At 43.5% G+C, this 23369-nt stretch overlaps 1 protein-coding gene across 1 annotated transcript; it reads left to right on the top strand.

The window, feature by feature from the left end:
* Positions 1 to 10594: 10594 nt before the first annotated feature.
* LOC142100217 (hyaluronidase-1-like) lies at positions 10595 to 15326 on the top strand. Its single transcript, XM_075184146.1, has 3 exons — positions 10595 to 11678; positions 13447 to 13536; positions 14421 to 15326. The coding sequence occupies exons 1-3, from the start codon at positions 10782 to 10784 to the stop codon at positions 14736 to 14738; spliced, it is 1305 nt and encodes a 434-aa protein (XP_075040247.1). The 5' UTR covers positions 10595 to 10781; the 3' UTR covers positions 14739 to 15326.
* The last annotated feature ends 8043 nt before the right edge of the window (positions 15327 to 23369 follow it).

A 23369-nucleotide genomic window follows, 5' to 3' on the forward strand; every position in this document is an offset into this window, starting at 1 on the left:
CAGGGCTCTCCAGCAAGGGAGGTGAGGTAGGAACAGCTGGGACAAATGGACACTTTGGGGCCTCTGGACGGGCAGTAACTGGACCTTTAGTGGTGAAAGCAGCTCAGGTAACTTGGGACCCTCATTGGATGTAATCCACTTACAGCCAGTTTTGGGATAGAAACAAAATATACATTTAAGGAAAGAGGCGTTATTAGCTTTAGGCAATAGTCACAGACCCACAAATAACCTTCAAAGCTCTTTGGTGATACAGAAATCTCAGGATATTCTGGGAATGTTGTCAGTGGTGATGTGAAGACATCCACGAACTATAACAAGATTCTCATGAATTTACAAATTGCCATAAATGTAACCAGTTTTCCAAATGCTCAAATAAAAAAATATATTAGGGAACAAAACATGAGCTGGCTCCAGCAGCAGACAGCCCGGGCCCAGGCTGGAGACCACTGTAACAGAGACAAGAGGTGAAGAGCAGCCCAAGGCAGATCAGCACAGGGCTGGTACCTCTGTGATTGGGGGGAGGCAGTAAAATATCCCCCTTCCCAGAGGTTACCAGCCCTGCTTTAGGCTGTGGGGATGGGGTCTTACTACGCCAGGGGTCACGGTATAGGGGACCATAATCCCTAAGACTCAGGTCCATTATAGTAAAATAGTAAAAGAAAAAAAAAACACGCAAATAAATAAAGATTACTTGAATAAAATATTTACTATTATTTATTATTATTATTATTATTATTATTATTAATAATAAAAAAAAAAAAACTGAGAAAAAAGCACGACCGCTCTCACTAGCGCTGCCCATCTCTAAAGGAACAAATTAGGAAGTCCCCAGCCAATCACATGGGGGTCACCATACTGGTCTTGTGACTGGCTGGCAGTAAGGGGATTCACAGAGACACCCATATAGATAGAGACTGATCTGTTGCTATAGGATTGCCCATACCCCCCAACTGTCCCGATTTCAGGTGGACTGTCCCGCTGGAATCGGGACAGTTGGGAGGTATGCCCACATAAATGTTACAGAGAACTCCCTGTTATTACAGTACAATGGATTTCGGGTCTGAGATGAGCTTCAACAAAATGGCCACCGTCGTGTACAGAGACAGAGTGACTGGAGGCAGAGCTGCCTCGAATCAGCTAGTGAAAGGGGCTTCTCTACGAGGGCTGTGGCTTCAGGGGAATGGATTTGTATTATTGTTACATTGTGACCAGCGCATGTCTTATGCCCAAATGATCAGTTCAATTCTCCAACATATTTACACAGATCAATTGTAAACCTCCCCAGCCGCCGACCCTCATAGGGCCTCCAAATGTTGGGAAGTATAGGATTGCCCATTCATTTTATAGGAGTTTCTACATGTAACACACAACCTCATTGAAATGAATGGGCCATTGAAATAAATGGAAAGCTATGCCAATAAAAAGAAATGGGGCAAAAAGCAGCATGTGCCCCAATCACTACTAGCACTGCACTAAAAAGTGTGAGTGGGTGGTGGGGAGGGGGGGGGGGGGGTACTGCCCCATCATTTTAATTGGGAGTTCCTACATGTGCACAACCCCATAGAAACGAATGAGCAATTATATTAATTGGAGAAGTCCCGATATATAGAAACTAAATATCTTCTTTCTTTTCTTCTTTTTTATAAACCAAAATTGCCCCAATTAGCTTTACTTTTAAAGCAAAGTGACATCTTACAAATTAGAGCATTTGGACAAATAATTAACTTTTTTTTTTTCAATTTATGGTGATTTAAATTAGTGCTGAAACAAATAAAAAACGATTCTTAGTAGATTCCTCCCTTAAATCAGATCAGTATCTTGTAATGTAGTCACTATAGTCTGAGTAGGAATTTCCACATTAGGATTATCACAAAATATACATTCAGAATAAAGTGAAATTTCTCTTTGAACTTTTTTTGCAATTCCAAGAAAAGTCTTTCTGCAAACTGTTAGCAGGTGTTGTAACTGCGCCCGTTCCCGGCAGAGAGAGAAGTGTGAAATTAGTGTGAGAGATAAACTCAGCAGAAATGTTGTTACTATGGTCCGAAGCCGGAGTGATACTAAGCAGAACCATCTGCAGAGGAGGAAACTGCAGAATAATCTCTGCTAATTGTTTCATTTAACAGGAAAAACAGGTTCTTTCACTGGTACAAGTGCAATTAGTGGCTGTCTGCAGTTAACAGACCTTCTGCGCTGGAGACTTCTCGGGTTTGTGGGATAAAAAGTAGCAAAATTCCAGAATCTCTGCAATATAACAGCAGATTTCTCCTTCTACTCCGGGTGACAGAACCTGTACAAAGTGTCAGATTGTCAGCGGTCGTGGCTGGTGTTCCTATAGGAACAACAAATGCCATTATGAATGTACATAGGATGAATACCACTGTCATGGTCCATCTGAGCAGCCTGGATCTATGTGAGTCATCTTCTCATTTTTAAGATGTGAGCTTCAGAAAGCACAAAGGCCTGACATCGTAGGGTGGTATTTCTAAGGGATTACAAACATTCAGGAGCTGGAATAAAATGTAAGAACCTTCTAGAGAATCCCATGTTAACGCTGCTTTGCTGCATCTAGCCGGCGAATTCCAAGATAGAGCCAGATTATTCTGTTTCCCTTACGGTTCTCTGCTACACTGTACCATATATAAAGAGAATATACGAATTGAAGGTGCAGTAATAAATGTCTCTACTTATTGTGGTAGCAGTATATACAGTCAGTCTCAGGGCAGGGGTATGAATCACAGGGCAGGGGTATGAGTCTCAGTGCAGGGGTATGTATCTCAAGGCAGGGGTATGAGTCTCAGAGCAGGGGTATGAGTCTCAGGGCAGGGGTATGAATCTCAGGGCAGGGGTATGAGTCTCAGGGCAGGGGTATGAATCTCAGAGCAGGGGTATGAGTCTCAGGGCAGAGGTATGAATCTCATGGCAGGGGTATGAGTCTCAGGGCAGGGGTATGAGTCTCAAGGGAGGGGTATGAGTCTCAGGGCAGGGGTATGAATCTCATGGCATGGGTATGAGTCTCAGGGGAGGGGTATGAGTCTCAGGGCAGGGGTATGAGTCTCAGGGCAGGGGTATGAGTCTCAGGGGAGGGGTATGAGTCTCAGGGCAGGGGTATGAATCTCATGGCAGGGGTATGAGTCTCAGGGGAGGGGTATGAGTCTCAGGGCAGGGGTATGAGTCTCAGGGGAGGGGTATGAATCTCAGGGGAGGGGTATGAGTCTCAGGGCAGGGGTATGAGTCTCAGGGCAGGGGTATGAGTCTCAGGGGAGGGGTATGAGTCTCAGGGCAGAGGTATGAGTCTCAGGGCAGAGGTATGAGTCTCAGGGCAGGGGTATGAATCTCAGGGCAGGGGTATGAGTCTCAGGGGAGGGGTATGAGTCTCAGGGCAGAGGTATGAGTCTCAGGGCAGGGGTATGAGTCTCAGGGGAGGGGTATGAGTCTCAGGGCAGGGGTATGAGTCTCAGGGCAGGGGTATGAGTCTCAGGGGAGGGGTATGAGTCTCAGGGCAGGGGTATGAGTCTCAGGGGAGGGGTATGAGTCTCAGGGCAGGGGTATGAGTCTCAGGGCAGAGGTATGAGTCTCAGGGCAGAGGTATGAGTCTCAGGGCAGGGGTATGAATCTCATGGCAGGGGTATGAGTCTCAGGGCAGGGGTATGAGTCTCAGGGGAGGGGTATGAGTCTCAGGGCAGGGGTATGAGTCTCAGGGCAGAGGTATGAGTCTCAGGGGAGGGGTATGAGTCTCAGGGGAGGGGTATGAGTCTCAGGGCAGGGGTATGAGTCTCAGGGCAGGGGTATGAGTCTCAGGGGAGGGGTATGAGTCTCAGGGCAGAGGTATGAGTCTCAGGGCAGGGGTATGAGTCTCAGGGGAGGGGTATGAGTCTCAGGGCAGAGGTATGAGTCTCAGGGCAGGGGTATGAGTATCGTACCAGGTACATAACTCTGAGCTGGCAGATAACCACAGCAGCATCTGTGCAGCAGAAGATATAAATCTTTCTCCAGAATCATCAGGTGGGATAAATGGTGTTATGATTTATGAAATACTTTTCACATCGCCAATAATCTCTTCAACCTCCGATAAATAGGTGATTTCTGGATGAAATAACGGGATTAATATAACACATTTCTACCTTAATAATAATGTTTGACAAATGAACCCGTTACTGAGAAACGCTGCAGAAAACAGGAAATGGAAGATTTTACTGAAAGTCGAAAGCAGAAAATTAATTGTCTGGAAATGTCTTTTGCTGAGAATAATGACCTATAATGTGGTCTATACACTTGTAGAACAGAAGGACTGAACCTCCGGACGGTCTTCATGTCTGGTGAATAATTAGTGTTTCCCTCGCTGTGACTTCCCCGACTGCTGCACGATTCTGGCTTCTCCTCCATGTTCTGGTTATGAGGTTACAGATATAAAAAGAGGAAGTGTTAGTTACATTTATACTTTGTATACAGTCAGCACAATAAGAACATCACGTTCATCCTATTCTTACACGTTCCAGCTGAGGAAGGCAAAACAAATCTCAGCGATACATTAATGCTCGCTAACCCTAACCCTAACCCTAACCCTAAGAATCCTTCCAGAATGGCAGTCTAAGTACTTCTCTGGTTCAATAACCCCAATAATACAATATAATAATCAAAGCTGGGGGAGGAGCCCCAACCCATTGTTAAATCCATGTATACTGGCCATCATCATCTGCCTAAGTAAAGACTTCCATTGTCTGATTTCCCCTACACTGATGAGCTCCTTTCTCTGCTGAAACAGTCTTTCTCCTAGGAGCAGGGAGTGTCGCTGTCACCCACACAGTCCTTGGTAAGAAAGCTCATTATATATTTATATAATATATATATTCCTAATACACCCACCATGGTGTTGGGAATAAAGGAATTATGGGTCAGTCCTGCGGGAACGTCACAACCTCTAGAATGACGGAAGGTTATGGTGAATGTGCACAAGGAGGGTTGTACAGTTGGAAGTCTCTTTGCACACTTGGAAGTAAATGTATCAAAACTTCCAACAAATGGAGGTGTTGCCCATAGCAACCAATTCGAATTAAATGGAGATAGGGGAACTTCACGGAATCAGCGAGCAGGTTCTATACGTCCTGATAATGTCAAGGGGGCAGCGAGGGGTTAATGCAGTAATAGTTGGAGCCATCTGTGGGAACTACTGTACAATTTCCATCCTACCGTTATAGGAAACATCATTGTGATACATTGTTTCTAGACTGGATACATCATTCAATACCTTCTACTGAAGAACAATCAATCACAGTCCGGAAATTCCTCTCCCAGTGTATAGGAAGGCGGCACATTAATAAATATCATAATTAGACATAAACACTATAACAAGGCTTCATGTGCTCCGCTAGATACTGCTATACTGTACTCAATCAGTAATCCATCAATCCCCGACTGGCTGATATAATACATTGTAATGTCACATAGACTGTAAGCTGTGAGCAGGGCCCTCTGACCTCTCTGTATGTATTACCCAGGAATGTTTTATTACTGTTTGCTCCCAATTGTAAAGCGCTACAGAATCTGCTGGCGCTATATAAATAAATAGATGAAGATGATACAACCTCTAACCTTTCAGACTGCAAATGGGAATTGTACAGTTTGTTGTGCACCCTGGAACATTTGAGTATTGCCTAATACCGAGGCTAGTAGGAGAATAGCAGCAGCTGCGGGACGTTGTAGTGATCGATTCTCCAGTCTCCAAGTATGATTTTCTTGCTGGGAAACTTTAATGATAAATTCTGGTGTTTAGTTAGTATTGGTGCTTAAACTTGCCCTGCGCTGTGTGATTGGTATATCTCTGGCAGACACCTTTATTTGTTTATTTCTCTCCTGTCGCTGTATATTGGGTGTGTCCGATGGCCGATACAGCCAGTGTACTGAATATAGATCGGTAGCAGTTATTCACATGTAAACCGGGTGGTTACACCATAACTCCCAGCTGTCCCGATTTAATTCATTTCATTCCACTGATTAGTGGCCCAAAGAAGGGGTGGGGTTTTACAAAGAAAGTGGGTGCTGTTTTACCCAAATTTGACCATTTGAGGGGGAGATTTTGTGAGAGAGGAGCGACACTTATTTTGTCCTGATTTCGTGCTTCTAATTCTTGGCTACACAAGTAGGTGGTCAAACGTTAGCCAGGTTGGCACACAAGTGGGTCATGATTTATCCAGAGGAACAGGTTCAGGTAGCAGAAGTTGAACAAACAAAATATTCAAGCAAAGACTATTTATAGACCCAAACCGGATCCAAAGACGGACTCTACACAGGCAGCCCTGGTCCTGTTGTATAAGGGCAAGATTAAGGGCCAAACTGATCAGTTCCTCACATCCTACCAACCCACCCCAAACACCATACGTATTAAACCGGAACTTCTGGGAGACTCACAAATTTCATTAAGTGGGCAGGGTGGGTGTCATGATGACGCAAATCACATCACCGCACTTCCCACACTGCCGCTTGAACCTGTCCTAAAATCAAGGTCAAAAAAGTCACCAAATATACCTAACCCCTTTAAAACTATCCCCACCCTCCCCCTCTCCCTTTCTGTGTCACCCCCTGCAGTCTCAACTCCAACCCCTCCCCTTTAGAATGTAAGCTCTCACGAGCAGGGCCCTCCTTCTTCCTACCCCCACCTCACCCTCTACCCTCTCTGTTTCCTGCTCTGTTCTCCAGACTCTCATTACTCTCTACCTGATATCCAGTTTTGTCTCTGAACTTGTTTAACAATGTTATCCTTATAAATTGCCTCTCGTAATGCTAACTGAGTGATGTTACCCCTGCTGTATCCTGTCACGTGTCTTATGTAGTGCTACCTGTGCTGCTATGTCCACCCTTGTTGGACTCTGTATGGAGGGAGTCCAACCTATAGATAAAAAATAATGAATATAATAGTAAATTAGGTTATATGTACAATAGTGACCTCTGGTGGCTGGAGGTGAAATTGTCCCAGACTATTCCTAAGCCGGGTACACAATGATGCAAATCACACAATAAACAATCATTTGATCATGTTTTATGGCACCAAAACACATTGCATCTGTTCTTTTGGTTTTTTAAACTTCTTAAAAATCATGATCAGCGATAGCACAAGGTCGGGCAAATGTGGCAGTGTGTACACACTCACCACCAGCCGTGTGTACACACTCACCACCAGCAGTGTGTACACACTCACCACCAGCAGTGTAGGCAGATATCTGTACAGTGAGGATCTTTTCAGCAGATGGTTGATGAAGATCACAGATCTGACGGTAAATCATGTAGGTGTGTACACATGTATCATCATCGGGACTTTCAGTTGTTGGTGAAATAGTTACAGAAATCACATCTGAAGCAACAGTGCATACGGGTGTACCCAGCCTAACACAGAACCATTATTATACAATGTTTCTCTACTCTCAGCATAAGAAGCAGAGTATCACCAATACCTCATCATTACAGCTCCCAGACACCTGAGGCTGCAAAACTGATTGCGGTCAGTATAAAAATGATCATGTTGTACACTGTCATTTATACCACTACCAGAACTTACTAGATTGTTACTTCTACAGCTATATTGTGCTTTAATAGTGATGAAAGCTTTTCGTCAGTTAATTCTTATGGGTCATTGTTATTAATGCTACTTTTGTTCATCTTTTCATCAGCCTTGAATTCCTAGACTTGTACAGAAATGGAAGTTGCTCAATCAATGTATAGGTTCACAACAAGTGCTGGAAAGGACGGGGTTATCCTGAAAGCAAGAAATACAGAGGAAACCCCCAGCACACTGCTGTGAACCAGTACAAGAGCAGCGATTCTATGTGTACATAAAATACAGAGATCTCAGTTAAACACATTTTAGCCCCATCAAGGCGGTACTGCTAATAATGTCCTAGCTCTATACAATGACAGTTCCTATATTGGGTCTTACATTCATTGATTTCAGACTTAAAGGGGCAGCTTGCGTCAGAATGCCCGTCCACTGCAGCACAATAATCCAGATTGAGCCATTTTATTGTGCTGGACGTTACTTCTCTGTGTTCCTCCAATCACTTCTCTGTCTGGCCCGTGTTCAGGGAGATTGCTAGGTTCTTTCAGAAGTCCAGGAGATCTATTCCGGGCATAACCCAGTCATTCTGGGAGAGGCGGCAAATACAAGACAGACCGGGACATTCTCTGCTGGGTGCAGATTAGGTGCTTGAGATTACATTGTGAATATTAAATCAGATAAAGGGCAGCACGGTGGCTCAGTGGTTAGCACTTCTGCCTCACAGCGCTGGGGTCATGAGTTCAATTCCCGACCATGGCCTTATCTGTGTGGAGTTTGTATGTTCTCCCCGTGTTTGCGTGGGTTTCCTCCGGGTGCTCCAGTTTCCTCCCACACTCCAAAAACATACTGGTAATTTAATTGGCTGCTATCAAATTGACCCTAGTCTGTGTGTGTGTGTGTTAGGGAATTTAGACTGTAAGCTCCAATGGGGCAGGGACTGATGTGAGTTCTCTGTACAACGCTGTGAAATTAGTGGTGCCATATAAATAGATGATGATGTCTATATTGCCACTTTGCAGTGAAAGGGTTAATGCACAGATGATTTACTCCCTCTGTATTCTGCTCATTATCAACCTTTGCTGATTATGAATCCTCCTCACTTCCAGAATAAGACTTCAGCTATTTACTGGGGTCTTGGAAGGTATGTAACACATGACAATCATGTAAACTGTATTGGGATAGAACCTATTGATTCTAATGACCCAACTCAAATGTCCCCCTGCAGCCCTTTCATGCTGGCTGCTCTATTTTCTCTTGTTTGCTGCAAGTGAACGCTAGGGGTCAGTATAGTACCCTCCATGCTGGTCACCATCCCTACATGTGACATCATTGGGTGACCAGCCAGATACTTGCAGCCTAGTCACATAATACATTAATGAATGGAGTTAGTCAGCGTTATTGTCACGATCCGGCTCACCTGAGCCTGTGTGACGTATGTGACAAAGGGTTAATTAAAAGCAACCATCTGGCCTGTTTAAAAATACCACCACCAAGGTTATTTGTGAAGAGCTGACACTCTTACTCAGGAGGCCTTTAGTTCTCCTTATAAACTAATCTATCACAATTTACTTTCATCAGAGTTATCATAAACTAAATGATCTCCTCTGTTTCATCTATGTAGCGTTCTAATACCAAGATAAGTCTGACATGTAAGTTCATAAGAACAAAGAGACATGAACTTATTAAGTGTAATTTAATATGGAATATAAATCCAAAATGCTTAAGATAAATACAATGAAAAAAGCTACATACAAAGATACAATACAATAGTTTCTTGTAAAATAAAAAGGAATAAAACAACAGAAATAATAACTTATGAATGATCAGCTTCTGCTTGCTGGGAGAAGCAGAAATAAGGGGACACTTCTCAATATGAAATTGACTTCCCAAAAGTGACACATATTTTATAGATACAGGATATTTTGAACATGTTGCAGGTACCCACAGACCCCCTTCCACTGTGATGTCAGACCTACATAGTCTGTGTAAATGCAAATTGGTTGCTTATGATCTCTGTGCAAACACCTTTCAAGGCAGGTTTTCTTTACACGGGCTTAACTTCTCATCAGATTGTCCTACAAAGATGATTTTACCTCCACACAGCAGGTCATAAGTTTCCCTTCATTTGCATACAAACATGAGTTCTGCAAGTATGATGTTTAATAAAATATGATATGACAATTTCCTGTATCCTTATTTTCCTTTGCTCTGCCCCCGATGTTCCTATCGCTTGGTCCATGGACTGCATACACACAGCCTTGTTTAGGACGATAAAGGGAAGAGCGGACGTCCCTTTAGCGACCGTTTACAGCCATGTTGTCGTGAGCAATGACTGTAATTTCGTACTCACTGTTGTGGATCGGTCGGAAGTTTATACACACTACACAGCGGAAACGAGATTGGAACGAAAATATTAAACGGTACGACCAACCAAATGAGGCGATAATCGTCCATTTAGGCAGACTTTCGACCATCGTGTCACTGCACACACTGACCCGACTTTTGAACGAGAGGTCGTATGTCGGCTGATTTAGCCGATTATTGGATAAAAACTGTGTAGTGTGTACCCAGCTTTAGTTCCCCTCCTTAATCTGGTTATTAACTCTGATGTAGATAAAACAGGGACTTTCTATTAAGTGTAAACATTTGGGGTCTTTAACACGAACCACAGCTCCGATCGATATCCAGAAACTCACTATTGAGCTTAATATATAATGAAACAATTAGAGCGCCGAGAAGGGAACGTGAGATTAGAATTTTCTGCTCTTGTTATATAAAACAATAAGTTATGACTGTGCCAAACAATGTGTCCAAACATTTCCCAACTATGTCGCTGTCTAGGTATCCGTCTTTCTGGCCGTATAATATATTACCATTAACACAATCAACAGATTATTTAATGAAGAATTAATGGAAAGAGTAGAACTGAAATCAGTCTTGTGGAATAGAGAACCAGGGTCATGGCTACAAAGTGAGAGTGACCTCTAATCATTACTGAGGAGCTAATTGCACAGACTGCTACATCATACAGCTGTCAGACTTACATATGCGCCATCTCCAGTCATTCCTGTTCCACCACTCGCTCATAGCTGCCGGGAACGCTGAGATTGTCAAGTTCTCAGTAATTAATGGAGCTCCAGGGGACCGAGAGAGCCCGTAGATCAAATAACAGCAGCCAGAACCTTTCTCGTTCTCACCGCACATTCATTTTTGTTTTTCTTTAGGATTCATAATGTCCTTCATCCTCGCCTCTCTCCTCCCAATCTACCTCTTCTATCTCCCCGCTAGCTCCAATCCAGTTGTCTCAGGCTGGCCTTTTGTCATCATTTGGAATGCACCCACCCGGCCATGTTTAGATAATCATGGGGTAACGATGGACCTTGAATATTTTGACATCAGATTCAACCAGAACCAGTCATTCTTGGGCACAGAAGTGGTGATATTCTACAACACCCAGCTGGGTCTGTACCCTTATTACGACAAGGAATACAGTCCGGTCAATGGTGGCCTGCCACAGAATGCCAGCCTTGAGGACCATCTGGTTAAAGTTCAGAAGGATTTGGAAAATGTCACTGTTGACGAAAATTTTAAAGGTGTGGCAGTGGTGGACTGGGAACACTGGAGACCTTTATGGGATCGTAACTGGGAGAAAATGGCATTCTACCAGCTGCAGTCACTAAGACTGGTAGCCCAGAGACATCCATACTGGTCATTCAGGAGGCTGCGGAAGGTGGCCCAGAGGCAGTTTGAGGCAGCAGCCCAGGACTTTATGTGGGATACCCTCCAGCTGGCATGTACGCTGCTCCCCAAAGGACTCTGGGGGTTCTATGGATATCCAGAATGCTATAATTTCGAGTACAAGAATGCCAGCCAGAAGTATACCGGCAAATGCTCACGTGATGAAGTACAGAGGAATGATGCTATGACGTGGCTGTGGAGCGTCAGTCGGGCTCTGTACCCTCAAATATACCTGGATAAAGACCTGAAGGAGTCTGAGTATGTGGCACCGTTTGTGAGGCACAGGTTGGAAGAGGCCATCAGAGTGTCTAAGTTGTCACCTGGTGTAACGGTGCCAGTCCTGCCGTATGCCCGCATAGTGTACACGTACAGTATGGATTTCCTCTCTCAGGTAACATTTTGGGTGGACAAAATGAAGTAAAACTGTCATAGTGTACCTCATGTATACCCCATTACTTCACCTATGTGTTGTGTGATGTTACCCCCCTCACCCGCTATATCTGCAGCTCCATATCTAGACTTGTGATAATATCAGGGTAACAGGATGTATGAGTACTAAATGACGCACTCCCGTGTATGTTAATACTATCGATAGTGACTGGAGAATGCAGATCTTCTCCCACTACAGTGTGATGTACTATACACAGTACAATGTGATCAATGCTGACAGTAGTCAGGATACATAGTGGTAAGATACTCGGCATGTCTGGCAGTTATCACAGCAGTAATGGGGGTACAGCTATCATGCCAGGTATCCAACTGTCTGTAAAAAACTGAAATTTTCATCCATCATTAAGACATGAAGTGGAGTGAAAATCACACGTCTATTACACCTATGTTTTATGTGACACAGATTCATCACTCACGCTTCTTGCTGTACTATCAGTTACATTCATTAACGTATTCACCGTTTTATTAAACTCAGGTATGAGGACACCAGACAGGGCATTGGGGGAAGCTGATTAGATTTGCAAAATTATACACTTGGTTTTAACTCATCTACTCTCGATATTCTGCAGAAATATTACATTGTTCTGACATGAGTAATTGTGTGATTGATATCAGCCAAGTATTTTGCCCAAAGTGCAGAATTGTCTGTGTGCCAGTTTCCCCCTAAGCACTGCGGTGTCACAGTCTACGTGACTTTTATGTAACACAAACATCCCTGCAACACCCCACAAACTCAGGAACAGTTTCTCTCAGTAAGCTCAATGTAATTTGGATAAATAAACAAAAAGTTTAATTCCACTTGTATCTTACAGACTGAGGTATTAACAGAATTTTACCATAATTGAGCCACTAAATTTGAAATACGAATTGATCTATATGGAGGTGCATATGTCAGTGTATTTTGCAAAAGTATTCAAACTCTAAAATCAACAGATTTGTATGTATTATGACACAGTTGGCCAGGCATCTGCAGTTTTCCAGGTGTTGTGAAACTACAAGTACAAGCATGCTTTGTCAGCAGTTGGCTGGCTATGTACTGGCAAAGCATGCTGGGACTTGCACGTTCACAACACCTGGAGAGCTACAGGTTGGCCAGGTCTGTCGTAGGCACTTTAAATAAATGTTCAAACTCATAATTCATTTTTTGTCTGCAAATATTTTTCTTTGAATGAAAACTGAAAAAAAAAATATTTGCATAAGTATTCAACCCCACGAAAAATATATCATCTAATCACTATTCTATCTCAGATATCTTTAGTTCTCCTACAACTAAAACGTTACATATTTGTTTATGTTATTTGCAGCTCTAAGATAACGTCTATTTTATGGTCGATATTTGAATGACTTTAGGAAATAGACCTTTCATAATTTTCTGTAAAATATGAATCTAAGGTAAATTGATTTAAAGTACAATAAGAGCTAATGACAACTCTGTTTTTAAATCAATTAAAAAACTCAGCTGAGCCTCAATATATTTTTCTAACTAAGGGAAGCCTGAAAGTAGTAAGTGCAGAGCCGGAGAAACGCTTCTGTGGTCGAGAGCTACCGAACAAAGACTGAGACCCAGAAGGTGGAACCATTTATTTCAGCAGATATAACTGACTGTAGATAGTGTATAATAGCATCTGATGGGGCTCTCTGTAGAAAACAATACTCAGTAGATGTATCAGAGTAGTGACAGTGTTGTCTATGTTGTGTGGTTTCTGCAGAATGACCTGGTGCAGACGATAGGACAGAGCGCAGCCCTGGGAGCCGCTGGTGTCATCCTGTGGGGGAACGCAGACTACAGCTCCAGCAAGGTAACCAATGTACCGTATATTATATATATATATCTGTCACATCTTACAGGTCCTCACGGTCATGCAGCCTATTATATAATATATATATAGTCTGTCACTTCTTACAGGTCCTCACAGTCATGCAGCCTATACATTACACTATGCTCTATGGTCAGAGCGATCACTGACTGGTTGGATCTCTGGGTTTAGCTTCAGACAAAGTGGCCAAATTGCACAAAATAAATTGTCGAGGTGTTGAGCTGAATAAGAACCTTGGAGAGCAATGTATATACTGATCAGTTCGCAATGTGCCTATGACCCCACGTGTACTGTTCATCCAACCTAATTTTACATTTTGTTTAATTAAATGTGATCTAATTTTGATTGTTCAGAACTAATGTCCTGTTCAGGATAATTGTGCTGAAGATGAACAAAGTGGGTGATATGAGCTGCACAAATGTGGCCAGAGTAAGAGGGTTTGTGCACCCACAAAGTGCACTTCATGTACCCAGCCCCAACTAGCAGAACTGTGGGGGTCCCAAGCCAGTTAGCAGCACATTTGGGGTATGCCCCCCACCTCAGGTGGATTGGGTGCAGTGTAGACAAACGTGAGCACTCCAGGGGCATCCCTGGGGGGGTCACCACAGCTCTGCTGGTTGGGGGCGATGAGATTGGGACTGAAAATATACTGTGAGGGTCAGAGGCGGACCCATAGCAAAATTGAGATAAGGGCCTGGGGGGTTCCCATTCTTCTCTGCAGAAAAGTAGAACGTTGTCTCTTCTGAGAATGTGCAGTAAATGTCCGGGCCGCCTCGCCCCTTGCAGTGACCATAGTTATATTCCTTAGTTTCCCACCAGCATGTAACGTCAGCACAGTATGATACCCGGTGTGTTCCTGATTTCAGGAGTCCTGCCTAGCGGTGAAGTCCTACGTAGAAGAGACGCTGGGTCGATATGTGAAGAATGTGACCACTGGTGCAATGCTCTGCAGCAAGACCCGATGTTCAGGCAATGGTCGCTGTGTGCGGAAACACTCTGCAACAGACGCGCACCTCCACCTGGACCCCGATGTCTTCAGCATTAGGAAGCATCCGCTTGGGAAGGGTTTTGTGGTATTAGAACAACCCTCCCGTAAGAAACACACCCGCATGTGGTCACAGTTCCTCTGCCGCTGCTACGGGGGATGGGAAGGAAGCGACTGCTCGCAGGAGACGCAGCGATAACGCAGCTCATCAGGGACCCTCGGCACTAATAGGAGGACCCTGTGTTTCCATAATACATTCTAATGACCTACAGGTTTATAGGAGAATTGTTATAGAGTAAATATGATGCTGTTTTATTCTTACAAAGTGAGATAACAATAACATGTTAGACAATTATATTGGGCACATTACATTTCAGTGTACCACTATAGTATAGAGCCATGATACATGTATTATGGAGGTAAGCTTTGTATGTTTGTTACTAAGGGATACACAGATGCACTGTGCCATTTGTGCACACACAGTTTAGTATTGTAACACAATTGTTGTTATGTTAGCAACGGTTTGCACTTTATCACGACCCGCCGGGAGGTGGATGAAGGCCGCTTGTGAACGTTTCTAAGGGAAAATCCCTGAGGGAAGATTCAACGTAACGATTCAGAGATGTGAATTGTTGGATTGTTGAAATAAAACCTTCATGATTCCAAATACCAGTCTGCTCATTGGGGGAAGAAATAGGGGAACATAACTACCGCTACCAGGACTTGTTCAACTGAACAGAAGACCACTGAGGTCTGAAATACAAAGCAAACAGTTGTGGGGTTTGTAGAGCACTGAATAATATGTTACCACTATGCAAATAAAGGATACTAATAATATATTCTAGTAATATATGCACAGCAAAGTAAATTCTTTTCTCAGATCCCATTGGCAAAGCCTCAGAAATAAACAGTGACTTTTCATTTCTCAGATTATACTTTCTGAGTGTTACTCGCAGGAGAAATAATGGAAGATATTTTATAATCTGCTACAGTTTGCTAATTCCTCCATGAAAGGAGGAAGTGAAGGGGTTGGTGGTCGCTCCTGGAGGTAGGTACAAGGTGGATAAACCACCTGAGACACATGGGGAACTGAACGGTACCAAGGATGGCTCCACTGCTATAATGCCACCACTTAGCGTGGGTTAAGAGATACACTCTGTAATACACTTGGAAGCAGCAGCCCCCCCCCCCCCACTGTACCTGACCCCCAGGCTGCGGGTAATCACAATATAATGCTGGGAATGATCTGTGCACAGGTGGGCACATCTGGGGGCATACAGGAGGAACTGGGCATTATCCCGCACAGGTGGGCACATCTGGGGGCATACAGGAGGAACTGGGCATTATCCCGCACAGGTGGGCACATCTGGGGGCATACAGGAGGAACTGGGCATTATCCCGCACAGGTGGGCACATCTGGGGGCATACAGGAGGAACTGGGCATTATCCCGCACAGGTGGGCACATCTGGGGGCATACAGGAGGAACTGGGCATTATCCCGCACAGGTGGGCACATCTGGGGGCATACAGGAGGAACTGGGCATTATCCCGCAGGGTGTGCAGAGGCTCCAGGAATACACTAGTGTCCTAGGGGAGGTGGGAGACTGGGAGGTTTCCCCCATTACAGATGTGTTTCTGAACGGAGGCTGAAAAACAGACTCTGCAGGAGTGAGATCCAAGATGTTGGGGCACCTGCGGAGGGGGAGGGCGAGACCCCTCCATGTTTGTCTAGAGTTGGCTTTTGAAGTTTTTGGGCAGGAATAAGTTTCCCCTGTTTTCTCTTTGGGGTGGGGGCACATAAGGTCCCCACCGGAGAGATAAGTGGATGTCACAGAAAATAAACCACTTTGAGACAATTATAATATTGAATGACCAAAGGTTCCTTCTGTTATAAGCAAAGTGCAAATGAATTCATTAGCAATCTGTTTCCTGCTTACAGAATAAGGGCCGGGGCTGCGGGGGAAGTTTGGGAGGATCATAAAGTAGAGAATACGACTGAACTCAATCTTTGTCCAGAGCAGCTGACTTCTATATCACATGACCTCCTCCACATCATGTGACTTCCTCCAAATCATGTGACCTCATCTGCATCATGTGACCTCCTCCACATCATGTGTCCTTCCCATCATGTGACCTCATCTGCATCATCATCATTTATTTATATATCGCCAGCAAATTCCGTAGCGCTGTACAATTGGGAACAAACAGTAATAAAACAATACTGGGTAATACGTACAGACAGAGAGGTAAGAGAACCCTGCTCACAGCCTACTATCTATAGGACAATGGGAGTTTGATACACAAGGGCACGTGCTACATCATATTGAATATTGTCCAGCTAGAATGCAAAGGTAAAAAAATACTTAGTGGGCTGTGTGATCAGTCACACAACTATGTTGGTCACAGGGTTGTTGTCTTGTGTTAGCTGTGTAGGAGCAGGGCTGTAACTAGGGCTGTTCGATAGGGGGGACCATCCGGGTACAATGCTGAAGTGGGGGTGCAATTTATGTATATTTTAGGTTCATTTGGTTAAAATTGAGGACTAGGGTGGTGGCATTTTTGTTTCTTGTCCCAGGCACTAAAATTTTAAGTTACGGCTCTGTGCAGAGGGTGGTTATAGGGTAACCTAGGGAGATTAAGAGGGTGGTAGAGGAATATTATAAGCTTACCTGAAGATGTGGTTTTTCAGAGAATGTTTGAAGGTTTGAAGACTAGAGGAAAGTCTTACTGTGCAAGGGAGCGAATTTCATAAAGTGGGTGCAGCCCGAAAATGTCCTGTAACCGGGAATGGGAGGAAGTGATGAGAGTGGAAAAGAGATGCAGATCTTGTGCAGAACGGAGGTGTCGAGTTGGGAGATATTGTGAGACAAGTGAGGAGATTTGCTGATGACCATGTATGTTAGTACAAGGTGCGGTTTCAGAGATGTGTGTGCACCAGGTACATGTGATCTTTATATGATAACCAGTCACATTGAGGTATTTTGTCCCCACATCATTGTTTTTATTGTAATTTGTTTTTTAAGACTTGTTAGTTTTTAGATGTAAATTTGTTCGGACCTAGCGCTCTTTATTTCATTTTTAATGTATATATAGACCTAACTCTTACTAGTCACCATCTTGTTCTACAATTATAAATACGAACAATATGTGACTCTGGAATAATATTGTCACCACTTCTCTACAGTCTACAGACTCTACTCTATAGACGTATTTACTATGTACAACATCTTAGAGAACTAAAGGCCTAATAATCATATAAATTAGAGAACAAACCAGCACTGTGATACCTGTACCTAGAGACATAGAAAATGCAATATAGCAAGTTATGTCCTACGTGATCCAGTTTGTCAACTTTCTCTGCACACTTCTGTCTGGAGGCAACAAGTGTCCTTGGAGGGAAGACAGTGGAGGACACCTTGAAGAGAGATCAGAAGTTCTTTCATCAGCCATGGTCAAAGTTAGATAGGACTCATTGTCTGAACTACTAATACTGCAGGTTAGTGACCTTGTACCTCGGCTAACGTCAGCTTCGGAGAGCGACCCTGCAGGTTACAGAGGCTTCTGGCTGTGGGAAGCTGTCACCTCTACTGGGTCAGGAATTAAAATTGGAAAAAAATATAAAAGATATATTATAATCAGCTATAAGACGACCTTTTACCTTCCTATAATGAGGACAAATATTAAGAACAGAGACAGAAGAAATGGCCACAAATGTGGTGATTTTGTCATCCTAGATGGTTGTTATAAAGTGGCTCAATGTTACCGTGTGGGGTACAAAACTGCAGTGTGCATCTCATTACTCCATTAGCATGTAGTCATCAGCCAATCAAAACGCACCCCCACCCCCCAGTGTTCCATTCAGGGACCTGATGCTGTGAGCCCCAATCCATGGTTCAGAATTCAGCCCAAACAACCACATTGTCACATGTCACCGGCCTTTTTCACAGTTTTCATTTACATTTCAGACATTTAAGGGCAGTAAAGCCTATATATATATATATATTCTGTCTTCATGTAGAGGGGAAGTTATTATCAAGTTTTCTGGAAATATAATAAACCCCTTATAATGCCCCAAGTTAGTTATCCAACAAGTCAACCAACAACATCACATAAGATATATGACAAATAGACATCCCGTGAAACTTCAGCTGCTGCAGAACTACAAGTCCCAGGACAGCCTCGTGGCTGTTTCTTCTAGTAGATAGTTATGTGGAAATACAGCCTTTGTGATCAGCGTGATTTATTACATGTTACACCCATCTTCCCTGACCTCACAATACATTCTACATTCTGTGTTCTAGTTGTACGTTCTCTCACTGAGATAGAGTTACTAGTTCTGTCCAGTTTCTGGATGGGGGTCAAACAGTGAACACAATGTAACGTAATATGGTGGAAACTGACATTGTGCCATTTACTCCATGTTTACATTAGACGTGATCGACCTGCTGGTCCCAGAATCTGTACTTGGAGGTCCCAGATAGTTAGATATCTGCTATACATTCTATTGGGAACCAAATCTTCTAGGGTCCCGGGACAATGACGCTGGTCCCAGCTAAACATATGTCATACTACTAGCCAATATTATAACCTCAGGGAGGTCAGCTGGCATGTGCAGGAGGGGTATGGTGATGCCATGTGCAGGAGGGGCATGGTGATGCCATGTGCAGGAGGGGGCATGGTGATGTCATGTGTAGGAGGGGCATGGTGATGCCATGTGCAGGAAGGGCATGGTGATGTCATGTGTAGGAGGGGCATGGTGATACCATGTGCAGGAGCGGGCATGGTGATACCATGTGCAGGAGGGGCATGGTGATGCCATGTGCAGGAAGGGCATAGTGATGCCATGTGTAGGAGGGGCATGGTGATGCCATGTGTAGGAGGGGCATGGTGATGCCATGTGTAGGAGGGGCATGGTGATGCTATGTGCAGGAGGGGCATGGTGATGCCATGTGTAGGAGGGGCATGGTGATGCCATGTGTAGGAGGGGCATGGTGATGCCATGTGTAGGAGGTGGCATGGTGATGTCATGTGCAGGAGCGGGCATGGTGATGCCATGTGCAGGAAGGGCATGGTGATGCCATGTGCAGGAAGGGCATGGTGATGCCATGTGCAGGAGGGGGCATAGTGATGCCATGTGTAGGAGGGGCATGGTGATACCATGTGCAGGAGCGGGCATGGTGATGCCATCTGGTCACCAACTACCTGGCACCTGCTACGTATTGACGAGACCCACAACATTACTTGGGGGGGGGGGTATTGCGTCATTACAGACGGTGCCTACTCTAAGCTGAGAGGACTCCCCAAAATGTAGGAGCCTTCTGGAATCTCTGGAGAGGAGACAAGTATGACTTAGGTGCAGCAATAGCTGTGGCCTTGTTATATCTGTGTGTGGCTGACTATATTCACAGCCCTGGTCACTGTGTAGTTTACACCAGAATATTGCAGCTGTAATATGGATAAATCTTTTAACCACTGGAGCTGCCTGTACAGAAGTCAAATTTATTAAGTGTAATCTGCTGCCAATCTCAGAGATGAGGTGATGTATAACAATACTGAACAATAGGAGAAAGCAGGTTACACTTAAATATACAAATCTATCACAGAAACAAGACATTTAGAAAAACAATTATTAATACTCAAAGTAAATTCAAATATAACATTAATGTGATCTCAATAACCAGATCCAGAAGGTTGTAATATAGTGTAATATCCTGACTAAGCTCCAGGTCACTTAGATGATGTTTCAGTGTTATATTCCAGTGTTATATTCCAGTGTTATATTCTATTGTTATATTCTATTGTTATATTCCAGTGTTATATTCCAGTGTTATATTCCAGTGTTATATTCCAGTGTTATATTCCAGTGTTATATTCTATTGTTATATTCCAGTGTTATATTCCAGTGTTATATTCCAGTGTTATATTCCAGTGTTATATTCCAGTGTTATATTCCAGTGCTGCCAACACCAAGAATACAGCTAAAGGCAAAGTGGATTTAATGTATAGATTTATTGGAGAAAATCAGAACTTGTGGTCAGAGACTAAAACATATTTAGAACCACAAATATATAATTAGTTCCATTTACCCAAAAAATAATATTTTTCTAATTGTCACATGTGAGTTTATTACAATTAGTTCTCTCTTCTCCAGTACTAGGTTGAGTTTAGGAGACTTGCTGTTATTCTTCTATTCAGGTGACAGGTGATAAATATTTGGCGTTCACCATACCAGACATGTCAGTGACACAATCATATTTATAAAACGGCCCCGGGCTCCAGGAAACATATTATAGAGCACGAAATGTGACAAAAAAAAACATGAGAAGAAATCAGGACGACAAAGTGGAGTTTTCTATGCGTTGTTCTCACTTCCAAAATGAAGATTTTCTATGTACAGATTATAAAACCAAGGAAAAGTCTAAGAAAATGACAATGAAAACTGAGAGGAAAAGAACAGAAATATCAGCACCAGGAGAAGTAAAGACGATGAGTTATATTCTGAGACATCGTCCCCATCAGATCATCGGGTGTTTGACATAACCAGACTCGGCTGTAAGACAACCAAGGCGAGTGCCTGAGGCCAGACCTAGGTGCACAAGGTACAGCCGTAGTTATGGCTGATTGACTATCGCAGCTCTGAATCACTGTGTAAAGCTGGGTACTGCATACACACAGCCTTGTTTAGGACGATAAAGGGAAGAGCGGACGTCCCTTTAGCGACTGTTTACAGCCATGTTGTCGTGAGCAATGACTGTAATTTCGTACTCACTGTTGTGGATCGGTCGGAAGTTTATACACTACACAGCGGAAACGAGATTGGAACGAAAATATTAAACGGTACGACCAACCAAATGAGGTGACAATCGTCCATTTGGGCAGACTTTCGACCATCGTGTCACTGCACACACTGACCCGACTTTTGAACGAGCGGTCGTATGTCGGCTGATTGAGCTGATTATTGGATGAAAACCGTGTAGTGTGTTCCCAGCTTAAGTTACATTGTGCAGTGATGACGTTACACCACGATAATACCAGGAACAAGCGCTGGATGTAATAAGCTGGATAAACTCCAAGTGACTTGGATGACACTTTTTTATCTTTATATTTTTACTACTTCTCTGATTTGCCCACATAATATCGGGAGTATTGGGCAGACTCTTCTCTAACAAATACATTGTGAAATCAATGTCTGTCATTATTACTGCTCAACTCATCCTGTGACAATAATGGAAATTAAAGTATTTGTCTATAATATATAAAACATTGCAAATGAAAAATGAGATATCTGACATAGTTGTGGCCACATTACCGGCATACCTAGAATTCTACATACATCACGTACAATATCTCCTGGAATAAAGGAATGTAGTGAAACAGCTACAGACACAGAGCATTAGTAGGAAAATAATAGTATTATATTATGGGCCAATATGAATATATTATTTTATTAAGGGAGCAATATTATATGATTGCTAATGAGGGCAATAATTATATAGGATGCAGACAGGTGGCACTACATACTGGCCCAATAATATAATAATACAATAATATTGTCCCTTCATACAATGAAAAATAATATTTGCCCCCATAATGTACAAGTCATTGGTGCCCCCTCTCTGAATGGCAGCAGTGTCGCCCTTCAGCACCACCTCGTTTGTCAAGCAGCAGATTGGTATTTCTGGCTGTATTTTGATCATGTTAAACATCGTGGTGGTGATTTGTATAGCGGGGTTTGTGAAGCTGCGGTTTTCAGCCGTTATACTGGCGCTTTGGCCTCTAGTAAATGCGGCGGTTTTGAAGCCGCCGGAAAATCCGCAGAAAACCGTTGTTTTAAGCTAACCGCCCTTTAGTAAATCTAACCCCTGGTCCTTGTTTAACTGCCTAATTATCACTTTATTACCAGCTCATCATTGTAGATATTTCATGCCGACCGTAAGTCTCACCAGCCGGATGTCACCGTTTCCCTGTGTACAGTAATATAGGTAAAGTCTAGCGGAGCTCGGGACCACAGCAGGGGGACTAGGATCTTCCCTGTGACCATATATTATGTGTCCCAATACCGATACACCCACCGGTTATTTACCCACACCAATCGGCGGAGAGAGTGTACCCAGAGTTACTGGCAGAGACTCACCAGGTCAGCGCTTTACCAACCTACCTCACAGTCTACCACCGACCTGGGTATTTTCCTGGGTGTGAACATATAATAATAATCACATTAGGAAAATATCTGAATAAAGAATGCTTCAAGTTTATTTAACAGACAAAAACAGAGTTATAGCACTTTTATGAAAGGGTTAAATCAATCACACTGTAACAGGTTTAATATATCACAGACAATACAATACTGGTATCCTTAACGCCAACCCTGTGGTATCCGCACATTGCGCTCAGTAGGCTGAATCAGGCCCTTTGTGTGTATTGTATCCTCTATGTCTTTTTACAATCACTATCATGTCTCTGATAGTTCACGTGTTCGCATGTTTTGCCATGTCCTGGTGTTGCGTGTAAGGTTGGTCATGGATGTGTTATACAATCCTGGGGATTTCAGTCTTCATTAATGTCTTTACCGCTATACACTGTACTGATGATGTCACTTGATTTGGTGGAACTATCAGCGGTGCGGCTGCTGCGCGGCATCGTAGCCCGTGGAGATAATGGGGCTCACTGCCGCCGCTGCCGTGTTGGCCAAACCTCCCACTGCCCTAGGTTCCCACCTTCTGACCTAGAGGAGAGGGGCCCAGACTCCACTGCTATCTCCATGTGTCCCTTTAACACTGACTGCGATACCATCGTGACATCATGAAGGGCTCACCGTGTATGTTCCCGT

This window comes from Mixophyes fleayi, chromosome 8 (genome assembly GCF_038048845.1).
Source record: "Mixophyes fleayi isolate aMixFle1 chromosome 8, aMixFle1.hap1, whole genome shotgun sequence".
NCBI classification, from domain to species: Eukaryota; Metazoa; Chordata; class Amphibia; order Anura; family Limnodynastidae; genus Mixophyes; species Mixophyes fleayi.

Coding starts and splice junctions, on each gene's coding strand:
- LOC142100217 (XM_075184146.1), top strand. CDS start 10,782: ATGTCCTTCATCCTCGCCTCTCTCCTCCCAATCTACCTCTTCTATCTC. Junction 11,679..13,446: donor GTATGGATTTCCTCTCTCAG/GTAACATTTTGG, acceptor TGGTTTCTGCAG/AATGACCTGGTGCAGACGAT. Junction 13,537..14,420: donor CAGACTACAGCTCCAGCAAG/GTAACCAATGTA, acceptor TCCTGATTTCAG/GAGTCCTGCCTAGCGGTGAA.